The sequence below is a fragment of the Corvus brachyrhynchos genome, unplaced genomic scaffold (assembly GCF_000691975.1).
Source record: "Corvus brachyrhynchos isolate BGI_N302 unplaced genomic scaffold, ASM69197v1 scaffold56, whole genome shotgun sequence".
In the NCBI taxonomy this organism is placed as follows: Eukaryota; Metazoa; Chordata; class Aves; order Passeriformes; family Corvidae; genus Corvus; species Corvus brachyrhynchos.
The window spans coordinates 6,319,426-6,339,513 of record NW_008238664.1 but is presented as its reverse complement, the minus strand read 5'-3'; the positions used below and the strand labels follow the sequence as shown (position 1 = coordinate 6,339,513).

At 43.4% G+C, this 20,088-nt stretch overlaps 1 protein-coding gene across 3 annotated transcripts in view; it reads left to right on the top strand.

Moving 5' to 3' along the window:
* Positions 1-2,927, top strand: part of TCF20 (transcription factor 20) — a 120,449-nt gene extending 117,522 nt beyond the window's left edge. For all 3 annotated transcript variants that reach the window (XM_008636488.2, XM_017737871.1, XM_017737870.1), the window contains one exon: positions 787-2,927. Coding sequence is in view for 1 of the 3 variants with exons in the window: in XM_017737871.1 (XP_017593360.1) it covers positions 787-804 (18 nt within the window). In the remaining 2 variants the exon portion in view is untranslated. The remainder of the gene's footprint in view (positions 1-786) is intronic.
* Positions 2,928-20,088: the final 17,161 nt, after the last annotated feature.

The following is a 20,088-nucleotide window of genomic DNA, read 5'->3' as shown; positions in this document are numbered from 1 at the left end:
TCACTTCAGAGAATTTCTGGACAGGGGGAACATGTGCCAAGTACTTGGACATGTCCACATTTGTCTTGGAAGACATCACAAGCTTAGACCTTCCATGAACTGTCTCTACCACCATAATATGACAATTAGATCAAAAAAGCAGTAGAAAGAAATATCACCTGCCCTCCAATTAGTTAAACCACAGCTTTACCTTTAGCTGGTGAAATCTGGCCATTTCCCAAATGTTGATCCTGTGGCTGGACTGCAGTAATTTTGATACTGCAAGTATCAAAGATACAGTAAGTTTGACTATCTGCTGCATATTCACTGGAAACCACTGTTGGATGGTAGTAGTGTGACCTGTAGGAAAACATTTGGGTGCAGTCCCTCACAGCATCCCAGGAGCTGTCACCATGTTGGGATGTGCTTGGCCCCTCTGTTTCCCATTCTCATGGTTGATGTGAGGAGTGGACTTGAGGTGAGTGAGATCCTGCCTGGCTGCTGAAGGTAGAAGTTCTGTAAGAGTGCCATTGTGATATGGATCATCCTGTCATCCCAGACTTCCTCCAGAACTGGGCTTATTTAATTTTTTTTTTGCTGGTTGTTGAACTAAGACTTTTTATCACATGGATTAGCTTTTATGAACTACTCAGCGTTGTGTATATTCATTTTCAGTCCACAAAACTAAAGAGCTCTTGGTGTTGCTGCTGGGGTAGGCTGCTGAGTGGGTTTGTCCAAAGCCTGAGGGACCTGTTTGCAGACGGAGGGAAGGAACCATTCCAATATTATTTTGACTTTGTTTTTCAGGTTAGGCTGTTGAGATAAAAAGCGGTGGACATTCGTGACTGAATGGAATCTCTCCCACTGTGCAGCCATGCCCCCTCTCGACGTGCCTGCCAATGCCAGCACTTCCTTCATAAATTCTTACATCACACTCAAGACTGATGACATCACAGAATCTGACCAAGGAGTCTGAACCAGCTGTTTCCATGGACACAATCTCCATAGTGACAGTGGGGAGGGGAGGGGGAAAAAGGAAACAGGTGGGGGGAATTAAAGAGGGAGGGATAAATATATATATATATAAAGATCTATTTTTTAGTCTTGAAAGACTTTGTTTTAAATGAAAGGTGCGCTATATCCCTTTTGATGCTTTTGATTAAAATTTTAAAAACCCCATATAAATTAAAAAAGAAACCTATAGCTAAAGTAAATATTAAATTCAAAATTAAAGCAAGGCATGTGGAGCCTAACATTTTGTGGGAAAGAAGAGCAAAACTGGGAGTACTCCAAATAGGACTTGTCTCTGTTCCTCTTGCTTTCTTTCTCACAATATCTGATGAAATTCAATTTTAAAAGGCAAATAAAATACTGAGAAATTGTTTGTAAGGTATGGGAGGAAGGCTTGGATGGTTGCAGGTGATGGGGTGACAGTACTTGTGTCTGAGGGGTAGGGAGGTTTCCATTTTTGAGAAACACTATTAACAGTGTAAGCTTGACCAACATCTGCAGACTCTTGGGTCATGAGACGCATGAGATAAGAGGTGGCTGCTGCTTGCTAGGTCCCGGACACCTTGTTGGTGTGGGAACAACTGTACCACACAGGGGAAGGGAGTATCTGCCCTGTGTGGCAACAATGTGACCCCCAGATCATTCCAAGAAGCTGCCTTCAGTTTGGAAGGCAGGAGAGAGGAAGACCTGGTTTACCTGCCAGATTGAGGAACGGAAGGAAGTCTGAATGTTGGTGGAGTCAGTGTATCTTCAAACTGATTGGAGTAAATCCACTTGGTTTTTTTTTTTTCATTTTATGATTTTGCTTTTCCTAAGAAAGGAAGAGGGAATGTCAGTGTAACAGCCTACACTATATGGTTCTTTGGGGTTGTTCTTTTTTTTTCTTTTTTTCTTTTTTTTTTTTTTTTTGGTAAATTATGTAATTTTAAAACATTTGGGTTTAAGGAACAACAAAAAAAATACCATATTTTTTTCTTGTTAAGGCCTTAAGAAAGGGGTTAGTGCATCTTTCAGGGGTCACTCTGCCATGGGAATAAAAATAGCTGTTTCACAAACAGTTTTATATAAAAAAAGCTTAAAAAAACCAAAAAAACTAATAAACTTCATTTTAACCTTGTCTCCTTTTGTTTTGTGCGAACTTGATTTGTTTAAAAGGACAGAGACAGTACTATCTGCTGCTTTTTGGTTTCTTTGCCTTCATCGGTTCTGCCTTCAGTGATGACCTTCTGAACTGGCCCAGCAAGAGGAAGACCACAAAGGCTTTGAAAAACTAAAGCTTAGGATTTGTTTGATGTTCAGAGTTAACGAGCCAATGACTGGATGAATTTTCTGTTCGTGTGAGTTGGTGGTATTTCACCGGGTCACTGACTTCTTTCACTCATAGGATGGTAGCATATCCTAGAGATATCAAACAGCGTGGTGTTTACTGGGAAGTCACTAGAGATAGGGATCTAACCGGCATGACATGGATAAGAAAAATGGGGTTGATATTGTGGGGAGGGAAGAACTATTTTAAAAGTTATGTACTGGATGCTTGCTCAGCTACTCACATTTTGGAGTATTCAGCACATAAAAATAAAATCTATGATAGCTCATATTAAGATATCTATTTTAACTCTATTTTTAAAAGATCGATTTAAAGATTTGGGAGATAATTTGGCAGTTATTTATTTCTAGAAGTTGCTACTCTCACTCATAAATATTTGGAAAGAAAGGGCAGCCTTCTGCTTACTCCTTTCCCAGTAGCAGCTACTGAAGTTAGTATGTCCTTTACATTAAGAAATAGACCTGTTGTGATAAATGTCACTAATGTGTCATGAATTGGTGCTGAAAATATTTAACTGCTGGTGTAGTCAGAAAAAAGTCATTTTTAGCATAGTTAATGTGATTGAGTAAATGACTTCTTTTCAACTGAATAAAAATGTTTCTTTTTTTCACAGTGTCTGTTCTATTCTACCTGTTCTAAAAAAAAAAGAAAAAGTTACTGTTTTTGTATTGATTTTATTTTGGTGAAGAGTCAACTTTGTCTGTAGCACTGTGACAGCAGAACAGTGTGTGCTGGAACTGCTGAATTTGACACTTTCACTTTTGGCTCTTCAGGGTGGTGTCACAGCAGAGGCAGAAGGTTTTTGGGTAGCTGGGAGGGAGCCTTGGAGGTGTTGCATGTGGGAGCTTGTGGCAAGTATGGAGATTCAATATTTCCTTCTGCACTGTGGTTGGAAAGTAGTGGGCGTTGTTTAGGGCAAATAAAGAAATGGTACCACAGTCGACTTCACAGGAAGTATTTCTCAGTGGGAAATGCTTAAAGTCCTTCAACTCAGCTGTGGCTTAACCCTCCCAGTGCTGTGGTCAGAGGTGAGGGGGTGCTCTCCAGTAGAGGGGGATTGTGCTTGGTGGTAAAGGCTTTACAGAAACCAGAGTTGTCGTGATTCTAAAACCGAGCCAGGAGGAACTTAAACAATGTGTAGTGGCTTCCTGGGAGAACTTGGAAATGATCCAGAAGAGTCATAAAATCCTGTTGGAAGTAAAAATTTCTTTTGGCTGAGAAAATGCAAAGTACTGAGTGGATTTTGAAAGCTGTTGTACAAAACATTTACCTGCTCCATCCTGCAAAAGCAATTAACAGCTTGACATCGTGGATACCCCAAACTGGAAAAAAGTTTGAAAGTCTTGGCTAATTTAGAATTTGTGGAGCAGAAATGACCTGCAGCAGAACCTTAAAAGAGACTGTGTATAGATGAGAATGAGTGGTCTGGCACCCACTTGGGAATTACCTGTTTGGATGAGGAATGAACTAACGAGAGTTTGGATAAGGCAGCTCATTTTCAAAGTGTTTCTTCGTGCTGTCTGACTCTCATCGGGACCTCTTGAAAGAGACACCAATGTGCTGGCAATTGAATGTGATCGTTTAGCAGCATTTCCAGGCTAACCAGTGTGAGTCAGCGCTGCTGAACAGGGTCAAAGGAAAAGGTGTTTTCCCATCAAGGATATGCAATGGATCCATCATGATAAGGATGTTTGTTGATATGATAAGGACAAAGAGAGTCCTGCAGCTGGTGGAGGCCTGGGATACATACAGAGCAGATCTTGATACCAGGAGCTGCCCATCGATACATTTGTCATGTATTTATTGCATGTGAAATCCATGCTTGGAAATCCAAGGCACAGATCACTGTGGATCATGCAGCACAGGAGAAAGCCATCTCAGCTGCCACTGCAGAAGGCAGTGGCCAACCTCACTAATCTGTACCACAGAGGTATGAGAGGGAATTTTACTTGGGGTTGTGACGTTCTTGAACCTTTTGAATTGCTTAGAGCAAGACAAACTGGTGATGTTTAATAGTATTGAAATAAAAAACATTCAGGGGTTCAGGGTGCAGCATCTGCTGAAGAATGGTGCACATCTAGTTCATGGAGTGTAGCTAATGGCAAGCTGAAGAAATACATTTTTGGTGGACATGCATTTAAAAAACCAAAAGTTTGTTGAGATATGGGCAGTTGAATGGCAGCTTTGGTATTTTGACTATTTAATGTGCAGTAATGTACATAAAAATATGTTAGGAAAGATAATACCTTAAACTGGCATAGTTAAAGGGGAACATTTGGGGGCTGACTTGGATATAAACTTTCTAAATTATCAGCCTGTTAACTGTGTTATTACGTCAGGAATTACCTCTGCTGTCCTGAGTGCAGTGGGTGTCCTGGACATGGTAGAAATATTCAGTAGAGGGACACAGCATTGGTTTGTCTGATCTAGTCCCTGACTTACCAGAATGACTGAAAGAAGCAGTCCTCTATCTCGAAATGTAGAAAATTAAGTGTAAATATCCTACTTTTGGAAGTGGAACAGGGTATCTACATGGTTGAGGATGAATAATTCACCACTGCTCTGGATTTTTTTTTAAATGATTAAAAGTTATGTGAAAAAGAACAGAGTACAGGTAGTCCAGGTTCAGTTACAGATCTAGAAAACACAAAGACGTGGTTTTACTGACTTTGCTAGGAGATGCTGAAAGAGTAGTTGCAATCTTAGCTTTGGGTTAGAAATCCCTGTTGTGAAACAGGACAAGATTCTTGTATGGCTGTGAAATATTTCTAACAAACATGTTTAGGTTTGGGCTTAGTTTTTTGGGTTTCTGAGGTTATTTTAGGATGGAACTCTAGCAGCATATTATGAGTCAGAGTTTAGTCAATAAATGTAAAGGAAAAAGTAATTATTAGAAAATTGTGGGAGACCAGTAACACTGGTACTTTCTCCTGGCATAGCTACAGGCCATAGAGAGCTTAACTAATGCACATCACTGAAAAATTGGCTCCATAGGGGTACTGTGCACCGAGCTCCCTGCCTGACCTGTGCTATTCAGCCAGAAATTATTATGTAAAGCTCTGAAGGAGAGACTGATGTTTTTCCTTAGAGTGCAAAGGTCAGTGAAAAAGGTCAGCTGTCGTTGTCCCTACTTGTGATTGTTTAATTGTTTGCTCCATCTGTACTTCTGGTGGGATCCAAAAGGTTTACTCTGTCATCTAGTTGGAAAGTGAAGAGGGTGCTGCTTACAGAATCTTTTTGTAGGATTTAATTTCTTAAGTGGAACCCATGTCCTAGTTGGTGTGTTTACAGAAGGGAGCCTGAACTGGAAGGAAAGTATTGCTTGTTTGCTGGCTTCTTCCACAGGGCAATATGGAGAGCTGAGATTGCTTCTCTTCCCTCTTCATCCTCCAGAGGTTTCTTGCAATTTATTGCTTAACTCAGTTTTAACACTGCTGTTTCAAGGTTCTGACCTTACCTGGCCATCTTTAGAAATGCTGATATTTCTTAGCAGCCCCAGAGAGACTTACTTGCTATCCAAATAATTTGAAAAAGAAAAATAGTCTTCTAGCTCATAGCAAACCCCCTGTGAAAGAAACGTTCCACTCTAGCTGGGGATCAGGAGTCAGACTGATGTGTTCTCCTCTGCATGATAAAACTTGCTTGCATGTTCTGCTGAAGGTGAGCGTAGCCAGGTTACCTGCAGATACCACCTGCATCGCATTAGGGGCCTTTGGGTTGTAGCTACCCCTGCTGACAGCCAAACTTGGAGTTCACATTAGGCTTGGCAGTCGGTGCTCCCTGGCTTTGAGGTACAGCATGGCAATGGTTTTCTGAGTTTTGTTGAAATTGCTTATTTTCAGTGCCCCATCTTTTAGTGGGGAGCAGCAAAGAATGGCAGAGAAAATGTTGGGGAAAGAGCTGCGAGGTGCTTACATGAAAAATAAAAATGGTGGTGCAAGGATAAATCTGCATTGTATAGCGAGAGTCTTATGAGCTGAAGCCAGTTCATCAAAGAAACGTCACCACTTTTCATGGTTTTATTAAAAAATGGAAGTCTGTACACTTCACAGCATTTGTATGACAAAAACTTAATTGGGCTTTCACCCAAGTTCTTGCCCACCTGAACTGGGTTCCCTCTCAGAAGACAAATGGAATTATTAGAGTCTTAAAAATTGTAGATTATTTTGAGGACATTACTTTGGAGGTTGTTGGAATTACAGCAACCTGGATTATGGGGCATAACAATATCTACTTCTTGTGGACTTTTTTATCACCTTGAGGTACCTTGTACGTAAGACAGATCTCACGGTAGTTGGAAGACACGCAGAAAAGTGGACAAATTACTGTTTAGTGTTCTACTATGAAATTCAGAATTGCCAGGTGGCAATGGATTTCAAAGAGGCAAGAAAGCACTGTGTGTATAAGCACAACAAGGACGTAGAACTCCTGGGTTTTGTAATACTTTGCTGCTTTGGAAACCAGGATGAGAAGGTCACTGTATAAAGTGGATGTTGCAGTCTCTCTGTTCACCTGGTGTCCTGCTGTGGCTGAAACTTCTGAGGAGAAATCACTACCTGTACAGGTGATAGATGGCAAAAATACAAGTGCCCATTTGGGAATGAAACCAAAGAGCTCCACTCTGCAAGAAAATAAGCCAAGCTTCTGTAATACTGCTGATGGAGACTTTTCCAGCTACCAAAAGCAGAGGCCATACAGAACGGCCCAATTTTGTAGTGTCTAAGCAGATTTCCAGGGTTGTGTTTGATTCTGCTCCAAGTGGGAAACATTCTTGGCTTTACATGACAGGAAAATGTGCCAGGAGAAGAAAGTTTCCAGAGCTGTGAGATGGAAGTGGGCATTTGCAGCCTTAAAGAGGACATTGAGGGTTGCAGTCCTCATGGCCGACTCCAGCTGCACCGCTCGTTTTTACTAAAACCAGCAGCATCGTGTTGCCACAGGAACACAAAAGACTTGGAAAAGATGCTGTTACAGCAGAAGTGTACAAATCCCTTATGACAAATGTGAAAGATGGACTTAGCAGACACCAAGTTTGTGGTCTGCTGCTTAAAGAAGGTGCATCTTTTTAACTGTGCAGAATTGTTGCAGTCTAGAAGATTAATGGGTCAGAAGATGTACAGCTTAGTAGTAGGAACACTAATAATGAGCAAGAGGGACTGTAAGAATGCCAGTAACTGGGACAAATTCTGCTGTGGACCATGGCCCATTGGCCTCAAACACTGCCCACCACCCGTGTTGGATGGATTCACCCCTGAGCTGAGCACTGGTGTTTTATGATCCAAAGGTCCTCTTGAAAATAAGGAGAGCTGAGAAAACCTTTTACGAGTGGCCTAATCATGTGAAAGAGTAATGGAGAAATAACAGGTCAGTAGAAGTTGGGGAAGGTTTTTTCCTGAGGTTCCTTCCATGGAATGCTATGGAATGAGAAAAGACTTGAGACCATTGGAAAGGCACTTGAGGGCCTCACTGGTGGAGGTGGCTGTTGCTGATGACCTTTTCTGTGGGCAGCTGCGTGTGTGTGAGTTCTGGAAGAACAGTCCAGGTAGGTACCATACCAGATCTATTCTCTGCCATTTATTAGACTACACAGCAACAGGCCCTGAAATCCACCCTTTAATGTAAAAAACCCACCCTTTTTGCATCCAAATGGTTGTTCCAAATACGGATAGTCTCTGTTGTGCTTCCAGGGGGAACGTTGGCTAAGTCACCGGGCTTGGTTGGTCCCTCTTCATAAATGCCTCATCTTGGTTTTCTACCTCCAGTCAGTAGCATGCTACAGAAACTGGAATACAACAGCTGATACTCATTTTCTAGGGTTTCATTTAACCTCTTTGAAGGAGCTACTTGACACAGATGCCAGAAGTCTGTGCAACCATTTTCTTATTTACTATTTCTGCCAAGAGACAATGAGATTTTCCCCTTATTGTTAGCATTTATTGGAGTTACTTGGACTTTAGGAATAGCTGATCAAAAACCTAAACAACCTTTCCCAGTCTGCAGCTAAGTGTGCAATGCAGGGCCTGGTGGAGTAACTTCTTAACTTCTTATTCCTTACAATGCATGAGGAAAGACAAGTCTGGGGCTTGCCTGAACAGCCTTTTTGTGTCTGTTTGCCACAGCCCCTTGGCCTCCCCTTTTCTTCACTAGGTGCATTAGGGATATACCAATTTGTGGTTTTTAAGAACCTATGTACTTACCTTTTTGATTTGTAAGTCTGGAAATACACAAGTACAAGGGTCCAGTAGTGGAGAAAAATGTTCATTGATCAGCTTGCATGTTGCATGACCAGATGTTGGGTGAGAGCAGTAAAAACTACAGCTAAGGTCTGTCACGAGTTCAGGGGGCACTTCAGCAACTAAAATGTCACAATTCAAAGCGTCCCACAAGGCACTGTGTCTCTCACAAACAGGCAGTGTACATGAAACAACAAAACCCTTCTGTGGAGTAAGCAGGCTTTGTACCTTCAGGCCACAATTTCCAAAGTGCTGGCCCTTGAAATGAGCTTCTCACAGCCACACAACATGGCAACTCCTGTATTCCCACTTTGTTTTCACTTCTGCCTCAGCTGACAGCAAGTGTTTGAGCTTGATTTCTGCTGCAGCCTGTTGCAATTGTCAGAGCAGACAAGAATCTCCAGTCATTCTGAAAAGGTTTGTGGCACTCTGATTCAAAGAGCACATGAGGGTTCGTAACAGTGTGAACAAGTGGAGACACTTCCATTCTCTTTTCCATTGATTGTGGGTATCTGTAAGACTGTCATTGCATTTCTCCATCTTGCACATTACTTACAGGTAATCTGGATATTGCATGTCTGTGTTGCTTGCAGGTAACTCAACCTGTTAGTCATAATCTGTCCTGGTGTAACTCGGCGGTTCTATTTTGGAGTTTTAGCCCAAGCAGGAGCCCTCCCTCTCACCCTGACATGGGATCAAGGGTATCTGTAGCTGCTCTCTGTCCCCCAGGCAGCACAGAACTCCCCAGCACCTCCAAGCTCATGCAGAGGTTACTGCCTTGGTATCCAGTGTCTATTGCAGTGCTGTTACACTCCAGCAACTTCTCCAGTTGGATTCTTGGCCTATCACATGTCCTCATCATCCAGTCAGGTCTGCAGGGAGCTGTGGCTCAATCCCTCCCTCCGCAGCCAGGAGGACAGGGGAGTGTAGATCACTGCCTGCATTCTGAAGTCTTTGGGAAAGAGCTACCAGAGCCTCAAAGACTAGAGTCTTCAAAGCTTTACTTCTAATTGGAATTCCCTGCTAGTTCCCTGCTTGCTTTTTTCCTACTTTCCCACAAACCTGACATTCAGGTGAAGACCAGAGGCCTTCATCCTGACTCCAGCCAAGCCTAGCCTGCTTGAGGGAAGCAGGAGCGAAACCCCAGGCCGTGCACACATCACGGAGCATGTCAGGCGGCGGTGGCTTTCCATCCCTGCCGGCATGGGCGCCCCTCAGGCCGGTGAACCATCTCAGCCTTGTGTAGAAACCGCAGGTCCCATGCCCCCTCCCCATATCCTATGCGGTGCAAAATCCACCCTGGCCTGTTGGGTGTGGAGTTCACCTTTCCTTCTCACAGCCCCGAGCTTTCCGCACCCCTCTCTGCCTCCCTGCCCACTCCTCAATCGCTGCCGCCTCCCAGCCCCGCTGGTTCTGTCCTTGCCGGCCTCCTGGCCGGCCCAGAGCTGCGGACACGGCCCCGAGGGCTGTCTGGTGCTGCCACCTTAAGGCTCTGAATTCGTACTCCAGCAAAACCCGTGCGCTACTTCCCTGGGGACAGAGGGTGAGGAGCCGGGAAGCGGCCAAAGGCCGTCCGTAGCAGCTGAAGGATGACACAAAGCCCTTGCCCTCCTCTCGCTGAGCCCGGTGGCTGCTCCACCACTCATGGGAAAGTATAGCGGGGTTTCACACAAGTTTTTGCCTGCCCCTCCTGATTTTGCGGCTTATGAGAAACCATGGTTTGTAATCTGTAGGGCGGAGTCAGAGCAGATGAGGGAGAAGATGAGTTTCTCAGAGGAGGCTTTTACAGCTTTCTGGCAGGGATGGCAGCCCTGCTGCCCGCCTGCTGCCCCTGTGGAGAGAGAGGGCTTGACGCTTGTTTTCATCGGCTCTCAGCAGCAAATGAGAGGCGCGAACTCATTTGCACGCTGAATGCTCTTTGGTGGCAAATTTGGTGGTTGTTAGTTGGCTTATTGTGTGATCTGCAGCCTTTCCTTTCCCATTGTGCTTCTGGCTGAAAATTCCTGTGCTCTGTGACACTGAGAGGGGGCACCTCTGACCTGAGAGTCTGAAGCCACTTTCCCAGAGCAACCAGCCAGGAGAAGACAGCAAGATCAGTGACAGCCCTCACACTCACAGCAGAGACCACGGACGTCAGCTTGGCTGGTGCTGGCAGCTTTTCCCTCTACTGCTGTTCCCTCCAGCAGCACAAGCAGCAAGGCGTGCTTGTAGGGACCCATGTGGATTCTGTTCCCACAGGTGCATGCAGGTGGTGGGATCCTTGTGCCACAAAGCTGTCAGCACAGGAGATGCCCTTCACTATCAAAAGACCTGCCCAGGAAAACAGGTAGCATTAGAAATAGTTGCTGATTTTTAATTCTGAATGCAAAGGTTATCCCACATATTAGGCCTTAGTTCAAAACACAGTGAACACAAATCAAAAGCTTTTGATTTTGAAATAGGCAGTACAGCATAATTAAGTAAATAAAGGAATTGAAGATTTTTATTAGGCCTTTCCCTCTTCCTGGATATGAGTCAATATGTTTTATCCTGGAGTAACGCAAGTGAGAAAGGAGCTGCAGAAGGGCATTTACTCACATACACAGTGCCTGTGTTCAGTCCATAGGAGAGCTAAGGTTTGTCATCTCCATCTGTGACATGGCTTTGAAAACTTTCAGGTTTTTATGGTTCTTTAAGCAACCCAACATAAAGTTTTAAAGTGTTATTACCTCAAAAGCATTCCTTTTTCATGGCTAGGTCAGCCCTGCATGTTGCTGGTGCTCAGGGACACCTCATTCTGAGCTGCAGGTGCCAGGCCACACAGCCATTCCCAGGGAACCTGGGATTCAGCAGGTTTAGGAAGCTGTTGCTTCTCTGCAGGTGGGGAAGCTGGTTATGTGAAGGAGCTTGCTGTTCTGCCATCAGAAGGAAAGGAGCAGACCCTAACACCTCCCAGGGCATTTCCCTACCACTCACCAGCTGCAGGGCAGTGTGATGTCTTTCAGTATCCATCCAGTCTTGAAAATCACAAGAGTACTTTCCTTCTCAGTTTCCCTTGCAGCCACCACCTTTGATCCTTCCTTCTCCTGTGGAAAGACCACTGCTCACAGATACCTCCTGAGTAAAAGAAGGTATTTTTGTTGACACAAAACCACAATTGCAAGTGAGCACAGAAAAATAAGCTTGTTATGTATGGTTGCTATGAGAGTGTAGCAAGTACTGTTGGCAAAAGTAACCTACAGATCATTTGGGATGGAGCTCCAAAGGTAACTGACAAACTGAAAGCCCAGTAGTAAGATCTTGCCTGCACTTCTGTAATTTCTAATTTCTATTTCACTCCATATGCTCCCACTGTTATTAATTCATCTGTCAGCACAACTGAGCCAATATTTCAAATCAAAAGTTATTTGAGGGTTTTCTATTCAGAAGAAAAGTATAAAATACACATTCTGAGTTCCAATGCACATTCGGATTTGTGAAGCATAAACTATCATTGGGAGCACCACACAGAAATCAAATATAAACAACCCATTTCACTGTCATAGTAACACACAGCGATCTTCTGTTTCCAGCACACTGAGAAAAACTTCTAAATGCTGACTTGTATTCAAGTCATTGTTTATCCTGACGGAAAAAGTGCAGATAAAACCATGAAAAATTGTTAATGAGAGCTTGATGCTGCATTGTTTATGAAAATAGGAAAATAATAAACTCTGTACCCTAGCAAGCATACTATTCTCTCAGAAATGATTAACAGAGGGTTTAGATCATCAAAATTGTATATTTGAGTATTTTCAGTTTAGAGCATTAATATCATCTGGATAACAAGTGCTGGGATATATGCACATTTTATTTTTGACATTATAGTTTTACTTTATTTTTTGGTATTAAAGTCTTAATGGAATCACTTTAAAAGTTCTTCTGCTCATCATCTTCCACCTTGATGGACTCTCAGGAGCAGGGAGGAGCTGAGCAAAGGGCAGAATTTGGGAGATCGTGACTTGCTTGACAGAACTATTGGTGCCCTGTGAGCAGCAGCCCCATCCTGTTCTGCAGTTAAGCCTGGCCTGTCACTACACAGTGCCTTTGCCAGTGACAGACTGCTGTCCAGACCACGTTGTCATTCCCACTGCTTTCCTCCTCCCCTTGGATTTCTTTACCAGTCACTACTTAGTCTTGTCATTAATTTCTGTCCCTAAAAGCTCTTCGTGTGCCTGTGAGTAAGACAGGAGCATTGATATTGTTGGAATTTGTGCTGGTTTTTTAGTGAACAAAGCCAGAGGTGTGCTTTGTTTTCCAGAGATTGCTGGGAGAATCTGGCAATGGTTTGTAGTGCCTGGAGAAGTACCTGTTGTCATCCTGCTGTCACATGTGCCCAGCACGGTGTGCCCAATCCGCAGGGACCTCCCACCGCCTGCGAGCGTGTGCTCGGCCGCGCAGCCGTGAATGCCTGACCTTCGGGCTGTGCGAGGTTACTAATTAGCTACTGCAAACATCCAAGTTCGTGCAAGTGCTGAACCTGCATTCACTGTCTTTTAAGCTCAGGAAAAATTGAAGTGTCACTTCTGCCTGCAAGGTTTTTGCTACCCTTTGCTGCGAAGGGTGGGTTGCCCCTCTCTCATTGGCAGTCTGAGCCCAGGTGGGCAAAAGTGAGGTCGTGGTTTGCTGAGGTGGGTACTCGTGTTTGATGTCCTGTGCCTTGGTTCCCCTACAGTTTAGTCTCAAACTCACGGGGAGCAGATACCTGCTACCCTTCCTCTGTAGAGACTGGTGCAGCAGGGCCGCAGACTCGGCACGGCTCTACTGTTTCTATAGAATCCGCTGCATCTGCCAGCCCTGGCCTAAGGCAAACACACAAAAAGACAGAGTTTGAGAGGCGCGTGTCTGCACACCTTGTCACACGGTGTCACACAGGGGCAGCTAATACCAGTTATCCTACACAAACCAGCCGTGCAAATGTGGCGGCATGAGGGGAGAAAATGGGCCCTGAGCTGAGTGAGAGCACATGCTCACAGTGCTGAAAATGTCTGTGTAACTGGAATGAGGCAGGAGCTAACAGCGTGCACTGAAAGAAGCGCTGTGCCATCACTGAGCACATGCTTAAACAACGAAGTAGATAATGCGCCACTTTCCCAGAACAGGAATATTTTTTGGTAAGATTGCTCCAATGGTAAGATTGCTCTTACCACTGGAGCAATCACAGCCACCAAGCCAGCAGGAAGGTGATGTGAACAGAGATAGTCATTTTTACCTTATTGACTGTAAGGAAATTGTAACAGCAAGTGTACTTCAGAAGTAATGCCTCTCTTCATCTCCTCTTTCTGAGATGTGCTGAGAACATGCTGCTCTGAATTCTTTCCTGGGAGGCCAGGAATGTTCAGCAGCCATCAGAAACAGGCTAATGAGCTTGGAGTGAAAAGAAGAGAATTATTGCTGAAACCGGAAATCTGACTTTCCTATGAGGAGACAGAATCACCCAAGGTTATTCTCCCTGCTCCTGAGAGCCATAAGCACAGGAGAAAAATTTAATTCTCTTTTTAGTCAGATTAGCTTCCCTTTTTGTTTTGATTCATAAATAACTGAATTGAGGACCTAACTATAAAAAAGGCAGCATTCCTGACTATCCTTCCAAGGCATGGAAACAGCAGCAAAATGCTTCCTGTGAAATACTCCCTCTGCCAGAAGAGAAAGATCATAGCTAGACGCTTCCTGGAACAAAAGAGAGTCTTCAGATTAGCTCTTTATCTATTTTAATCTCTATTCTGAGATCTTTGGCAACCTGTATCTTTGCTTAGTAATAATTATGGCATTGGCGCTCATTAATGCCCTTTGCACCAAGATTTGTAGATTCTTTATCACAATGGAGTAAACAGCTCCATTAAACACATTTTACAGGTGAGGAAATGGAGCTGGCAGACAGCTGAGTGCTTGCCTCTCAGGCACAACTGCTTAGGCTTAGGTTTATGCTTGAGGTGAGGCTTGAGAGAACCACAAAGCCTAGACCTCCAGGGATGTTGCAACTACAAAAGGCATGCGAAGGGGAGCACTTCATGTCATCTCATTACATTTGATTACAGTCACTTCATTTCAGAATTTTCTTTTATTTCTTTAAATTGAATTTTGTTTTATTATAAGCGTACTGTAGTCAGTTTGTTTCACTTTCTTCTCTGATTTCAAGATTTCATTTCCTTTCCTGAAAGGTAGAATTTCATTTCAGGAAAGGAAATGAGACCTTGTGATTTCAGTGAGTAGCAATCCAGCAAGCTTCGGTCCATTTCCCTGCACCTCGTGTCATCCCGTTTGCTTTTATTGTTTTCACTTTGTTTCAGAATTTTCTCCTTTTATTTTTAGCATTTCATTTCCTCAATTTCTTCTCCTGTCTTTTTGTTTACCTTTCTTCCCTGATTTCGGGATTTCAATGAGTACAATTTTGGCAAGTTTTGATCCTTTTCCCTGCACCTCATTTCACCTAAGTACATTTCGTTGTAGTCACTCCATTTCCAAATTTTCTTTTTTTTTTTTTTATTGCATTTTATTTGATCATATGTCCTTTCCAGAGTGCTTGTATTAGCCTTTTTCCATCTTCTGCATGTTGGGTTCATGAACATTGCTGTGGGAAAGTCAGTGCTGGGATACATCGTGCTCTTTCCTTACAAAATACTAATATTTAAAACAAGTATTTGATATTTCCCAGACAGTTATGACAAAGCCCAGCTCTGTGCCCTGGCATGGCAGTGTTGTTCTCCTGGCAACTTCAGAATCCTTAAATAGAAGAGTCGTACAGGATCACATTCACAGAATAGGAAATTATTTCTGCCAGGTTAATTAAAGCCATAAAAAACACAGAAAACAATTAGAATCTTAAAATGCATTCTTTATCGATCCAGGTCTCAGAGAAAGTGTGTTCCAACACCAATCTGCTGTTTGCAAAACAGAAGTTTTATATTACTGTCTGAATTTTCCATTATATACATGAATTTGTAGGCTTCATACACAAATTCGTAGATAGGAAAGCTGTTAAAGGTTTACTATATTTTGGTACTAAATGACACAATTGAAATATGCAAAAATTACAACCAGAGCATCTCCAACTGAAGAAGTTTAGGAAAAATATAAGCACATGAAATTATTATTAACTGAGCCATGTCATAGCTCAGTGTCACAGGGCAAATAAACAGCAGAAACTAAACCAAGATGCTTTTGTCTGTCTGGCTTCCAAAACATGGATTTAATCACACCATTATTTCCAAAGATGTCCATTGATCTCACACTTCAGGAAAGTAGGATGAGTTTTCCCAGATGGACTTAAATGCATCTCTTATGGAAAAAATTAATAACGGGGTTTTAGCCAGTAGCTGTGTCCAAAATTCCCCAGCATACTCTTGTTACAGCAGAGAAATACCCCATGGTATCAGTATTAAAGCAAAAATGAAAAGCAATATATTCACAGTTCCTGAGAAGCTTAAAAACAGGAAACCAAAACCAGCAGCTGAGAGAAATCAACAGCCTATGATATGGGGGGCGTAAGCCATATTTTTCTGACAGTTTCACAAGAGAGTGTGAGTCAAGGCAACTGCTGCCAGTCATCTTCCGAATGAGCAGGCATCTTCCCAGAGCTCAGACACATCACAGAGGTTTAATGGAATCTTCAGGAGGCATTTTGGACCAGTGCTAGAACCACAACCTGTGCAAAGCAGCACCTTGATTCATTACCTCCCCACACTGGGCTTAGAAATTGCACGTGCTGAGCTCTGTTTGGCTAACTCAGATTGAAGTAACACTGGGAGCATTTTAGCCTGTGAGAGAACCTGAATTTGGCAATGAAAACCAAGCCAGCTTGTTTTGATATCTGCTTAACCCCAGTTAAAATGACGAGGATGCTGTGGTTAGGGCCCATAACTACCCTGGGCTTGCTGAACTGGTGAAACCCTTGCTGGGCAGTGTCACATGTATGTGTGAGCTCAGTCCTGGATCATCTCAAGCTCTGTGAAATGTCAAGTCAAAATAAAACCATTCTGCTCTTTTCATTTTGATTTTTCAGCCCTTGCTGTCCAAGTCTTTTCTAGGAGTGACTTCATCTCAGTGGCTGCTTTATTCATCCAGATGTTGATGCTTGCAGCAACTGCACAGCTCCCTCTGCCAAACTGCTCACAGCATCACTGGAGCCTGTCTCTTTGACATCTTCCAGCACCAGCACAGAGTTGTCTCTCTGGGGCGAACGATGGGGCCCAAGACATGCATTGCTTTTGGTACCAAGTTCAGAGTCATTGCTCTTTCAGGGCAAGGGACATGTATGGGGATGGGGATGGGATGGGATGGGATGGGATGGCATGGCATGGCATGGCATGGCATGGCATGGCATGGCATGGCATGGAATGGCATGGGAAGGGATGGATGAAAGAAGTAAAGTTCAACTACAACTCACTTTAGTGATATGTGAACTGGTGTGATTGATATAGGAAAAAGGGTAGGAAGCCATGGGGAATTTAAGGAAGAAAAGCCTAAAGAACAGATTTCTTTGCAATGTGGGAAGGCTGGCAGTAAGTCATAGTAACAGTAACTATGAAAGACTTGGCTATTTCAGTTCTGCTGACTGCTTTATTATGAACAAGCTGTTAGCACAGTCCATCTTAAGGCTGTAGAAGTACTTCCAGTGTTTAAAAGCTCCATCTGAAGGCCAAGAAAGTCACAATGAACCAGATGAGACTAAAATTTTCTGAGCTGGGGTTGTGCTTCAGGCTAAATTTGTTTGGGAACATTCAACCAAAAAAATTTTAATCCCTTACTAATGGCTGACATCATTCTTAGAAATCCATTGTTTATCTGACCTTCTCCTAACCCGTTAGAAAAATTTCTGGTGGTATTTTCCTTTCTCAGTTTAATGCTTTGAAGCATTACACGCAAAATTTGGCAGGAGGCAGCTTTCTGTTAGGAAGACACATTGCACCAGCTCTCTAAAACTGTGCTCAAACTTGGCTACATTACAAGCCCTTGAAAACCCAGTTTGCGTGCGCTTGATAGAGCTCTCAGTTTTTCATCTCAAATCCCCTGAGATGCCTGAGCAGAGCAGGTGGTGGTTATTGCCGGCTGCCAGGGGCTGCTAAGGGTGAATGACAAGTGTGAAGCTGGTCTCTGCCATGCACCCTCCAGCACCAAAATGGTCAGGGGGAGGAGGCCATCTGAGTGAAGGCAAAACAGGCAAAAGAGAGATTGTGGGCTGAAAAAAGGAAGTGAAGGAAGGATCAAAAAAAAGTCTGGGACTAGGTGGGAGACTGTTTTCTGGGCTTAGAAGAGGAAAGGTTTCTGGGATCTTCATCAGCCCCACCTCTGCTGTAGCCTGAGAGATGGACAGCCAAGGAATGGGAGCAGCAGGCTTCACACTAACCAGTGTTGTTCCAAGAGGCTTTGCTCTTTCAGAATGACAAAATTGCTGAGGTTTGTGTCCATCTACATCTGAGGTTTTAAGGGGAAAGCAGTCGGCCTGCTGGGATTTGGATGAAAAATTCCTGAAAGCTCATGGAAATATTCATGCTATGTGACCAATGCTTTCTGGCTGGCTCCAGGCTTGAAGCAAAGACGGAGGGAAGGAAGAGTGTTTCTTTGGCCATTGGAAGGGTTTCATCCTACCTCTGTGCAGAGAGCAGTATGTGATGCTGAGTACTTACTGAAACAGCAAGTTTCATAAACAGGCACTAATCTGTGACCTCCATGTCCGGGGTGCCAAAGCTGTGATCCTGCAGGAAGACCCACAGAAGCTGCTTGCAGCCTCAGCTGGCAGCTGGGCATGGGCCGTGGACAGCTGTGTGTGGCACCTCCTAGAGTTTCTCTCGGGTACCAACACTTAGAAGGTCATTTGCCTCCATTGGTGGCATCTCAGAGGGATGCTTTGAGTACGAATGCCTGCCTGCTCCTCACCCATGCAGACACTGAGGACCACTGTGGAAAAGCCCATCTAAACTACCTTTATGGGCAAGGTGTGAACAGTAGGTGGCAAAATAGACTTTGAAGATAAATGCTGTAATTAAAACCAGATTAGTGAGTGATCATCATCTATTCTGTGCACTGAATAAAGGGAGAGTCCTTCAAAAAGGAAATACAGCATGTAATTATAATTAAATATGATCTTATGGACAATATGGACAAAAAGTCTCCACTAAAATTGCCTAAAAAAAAAAAAGGCAACTCCTGCATTATCTTACTTTTGGATGCTTTGTTTTGCAATATTAATAGGTTTTTTTCTTAAAGCTGCCTTTCTGTTTGTATTTCAGTGTCTTCAGTCAAAGAACAGTGATGTCTGCATGCAACTTCTGTAATTTCACTTAGCTCGTCTCTAAATTGACTGCGCACAGTCAAAGACATGCACCCAGCACAGCAGGGCAGCTAGCTGAAATTAATATGAATGGATTTGGAGGGTTTTTTGCCTGACTTGAAAATTGCTCAAAATATTACTTTATTGAAAAGAAATGCAAATGAACATCTTCCATTCTTCAGAAGAATAATTACTCTTTTCTCTTTCTCTCTGTCAGAAAAAGATTTGTTGTCTGTTGTTTCTTTGCTGGCTTTGAAAACTGTTCTTTTGAAATTACAAAGCTATAGCACTTGTTCCAGTCCTTTGCAGGACTGGCAGTCCATGCTACTAGCCAAAAGTGGAGGAGCTGTCAGGTTTGCAGGAAAGGATCATTTACCAAGTGACCTTTTGGAAAGATGTCAATTGGGAAGTCAGTGTCGGGGGTTTTTTTAGCTGATGCATTTCTCAGGTTGCAGCTTTATCACTTTATGTTAAGGCTGAGCCACAGGAAGCAGAGTAGCTGGAGAGTTCCTATTCTGATGGCCTTCCAGAGTGATGTTCATTAAAATTAAATCCACTTCCTGAATTCTGATCAGCCATCCTTGTTAGAGCCCACAGCTGAATGATGGGAGTCCGACAGCCTTTGGTTCTAGCGAAGGTAAGCAAAACTGAAAGGACCTAGGTGGATATTTTTCAGCTGAAGTTCATAAAGGTCGAGCTCAAAGTAAACTGAAACAGGCAAGGTAACTTCCTTTTACTGGTGGGGTGATCAGGAAATGTCCACTGACATTCTTGGGACCACATTTCCCATCTTTTCACTGTCATCTGAGTGCATGGGTCATGAAAATCAATGTGGGAGGAAGCCCTTGATCATCTTTTATCATTCAACCATCTCCTGCTCAAGTCAGCCCACTGAGCAGAGAACTGTTGCAGCTCTGTCTCCTGAGACCTCACAGCAGAGCTGTTTGAAACGTGGTGGGTACTCAAAAGCCAACAAACTCCCAGCCTGGACTTGCCAAGAGTGCTCTCTGTCCCATCTGCCACGTTGTTAATAACCTAAACTTTGTCAGCCCCAGTACAGATACTTAAGGGATGTCACTAGTGATCATCCACCAGATGGACCCTGTACTCTTGATCCCACTTCTTTCAGCCCCACAATCTGAACAATTATCCACCTACTTTATCATCTACCTTGGCAGTCTGTATGTTACTGATTTACCTACCAGGATACTGTAGAAAATGGTGTTAAAGGCTTTACAATGTCAAGGAAA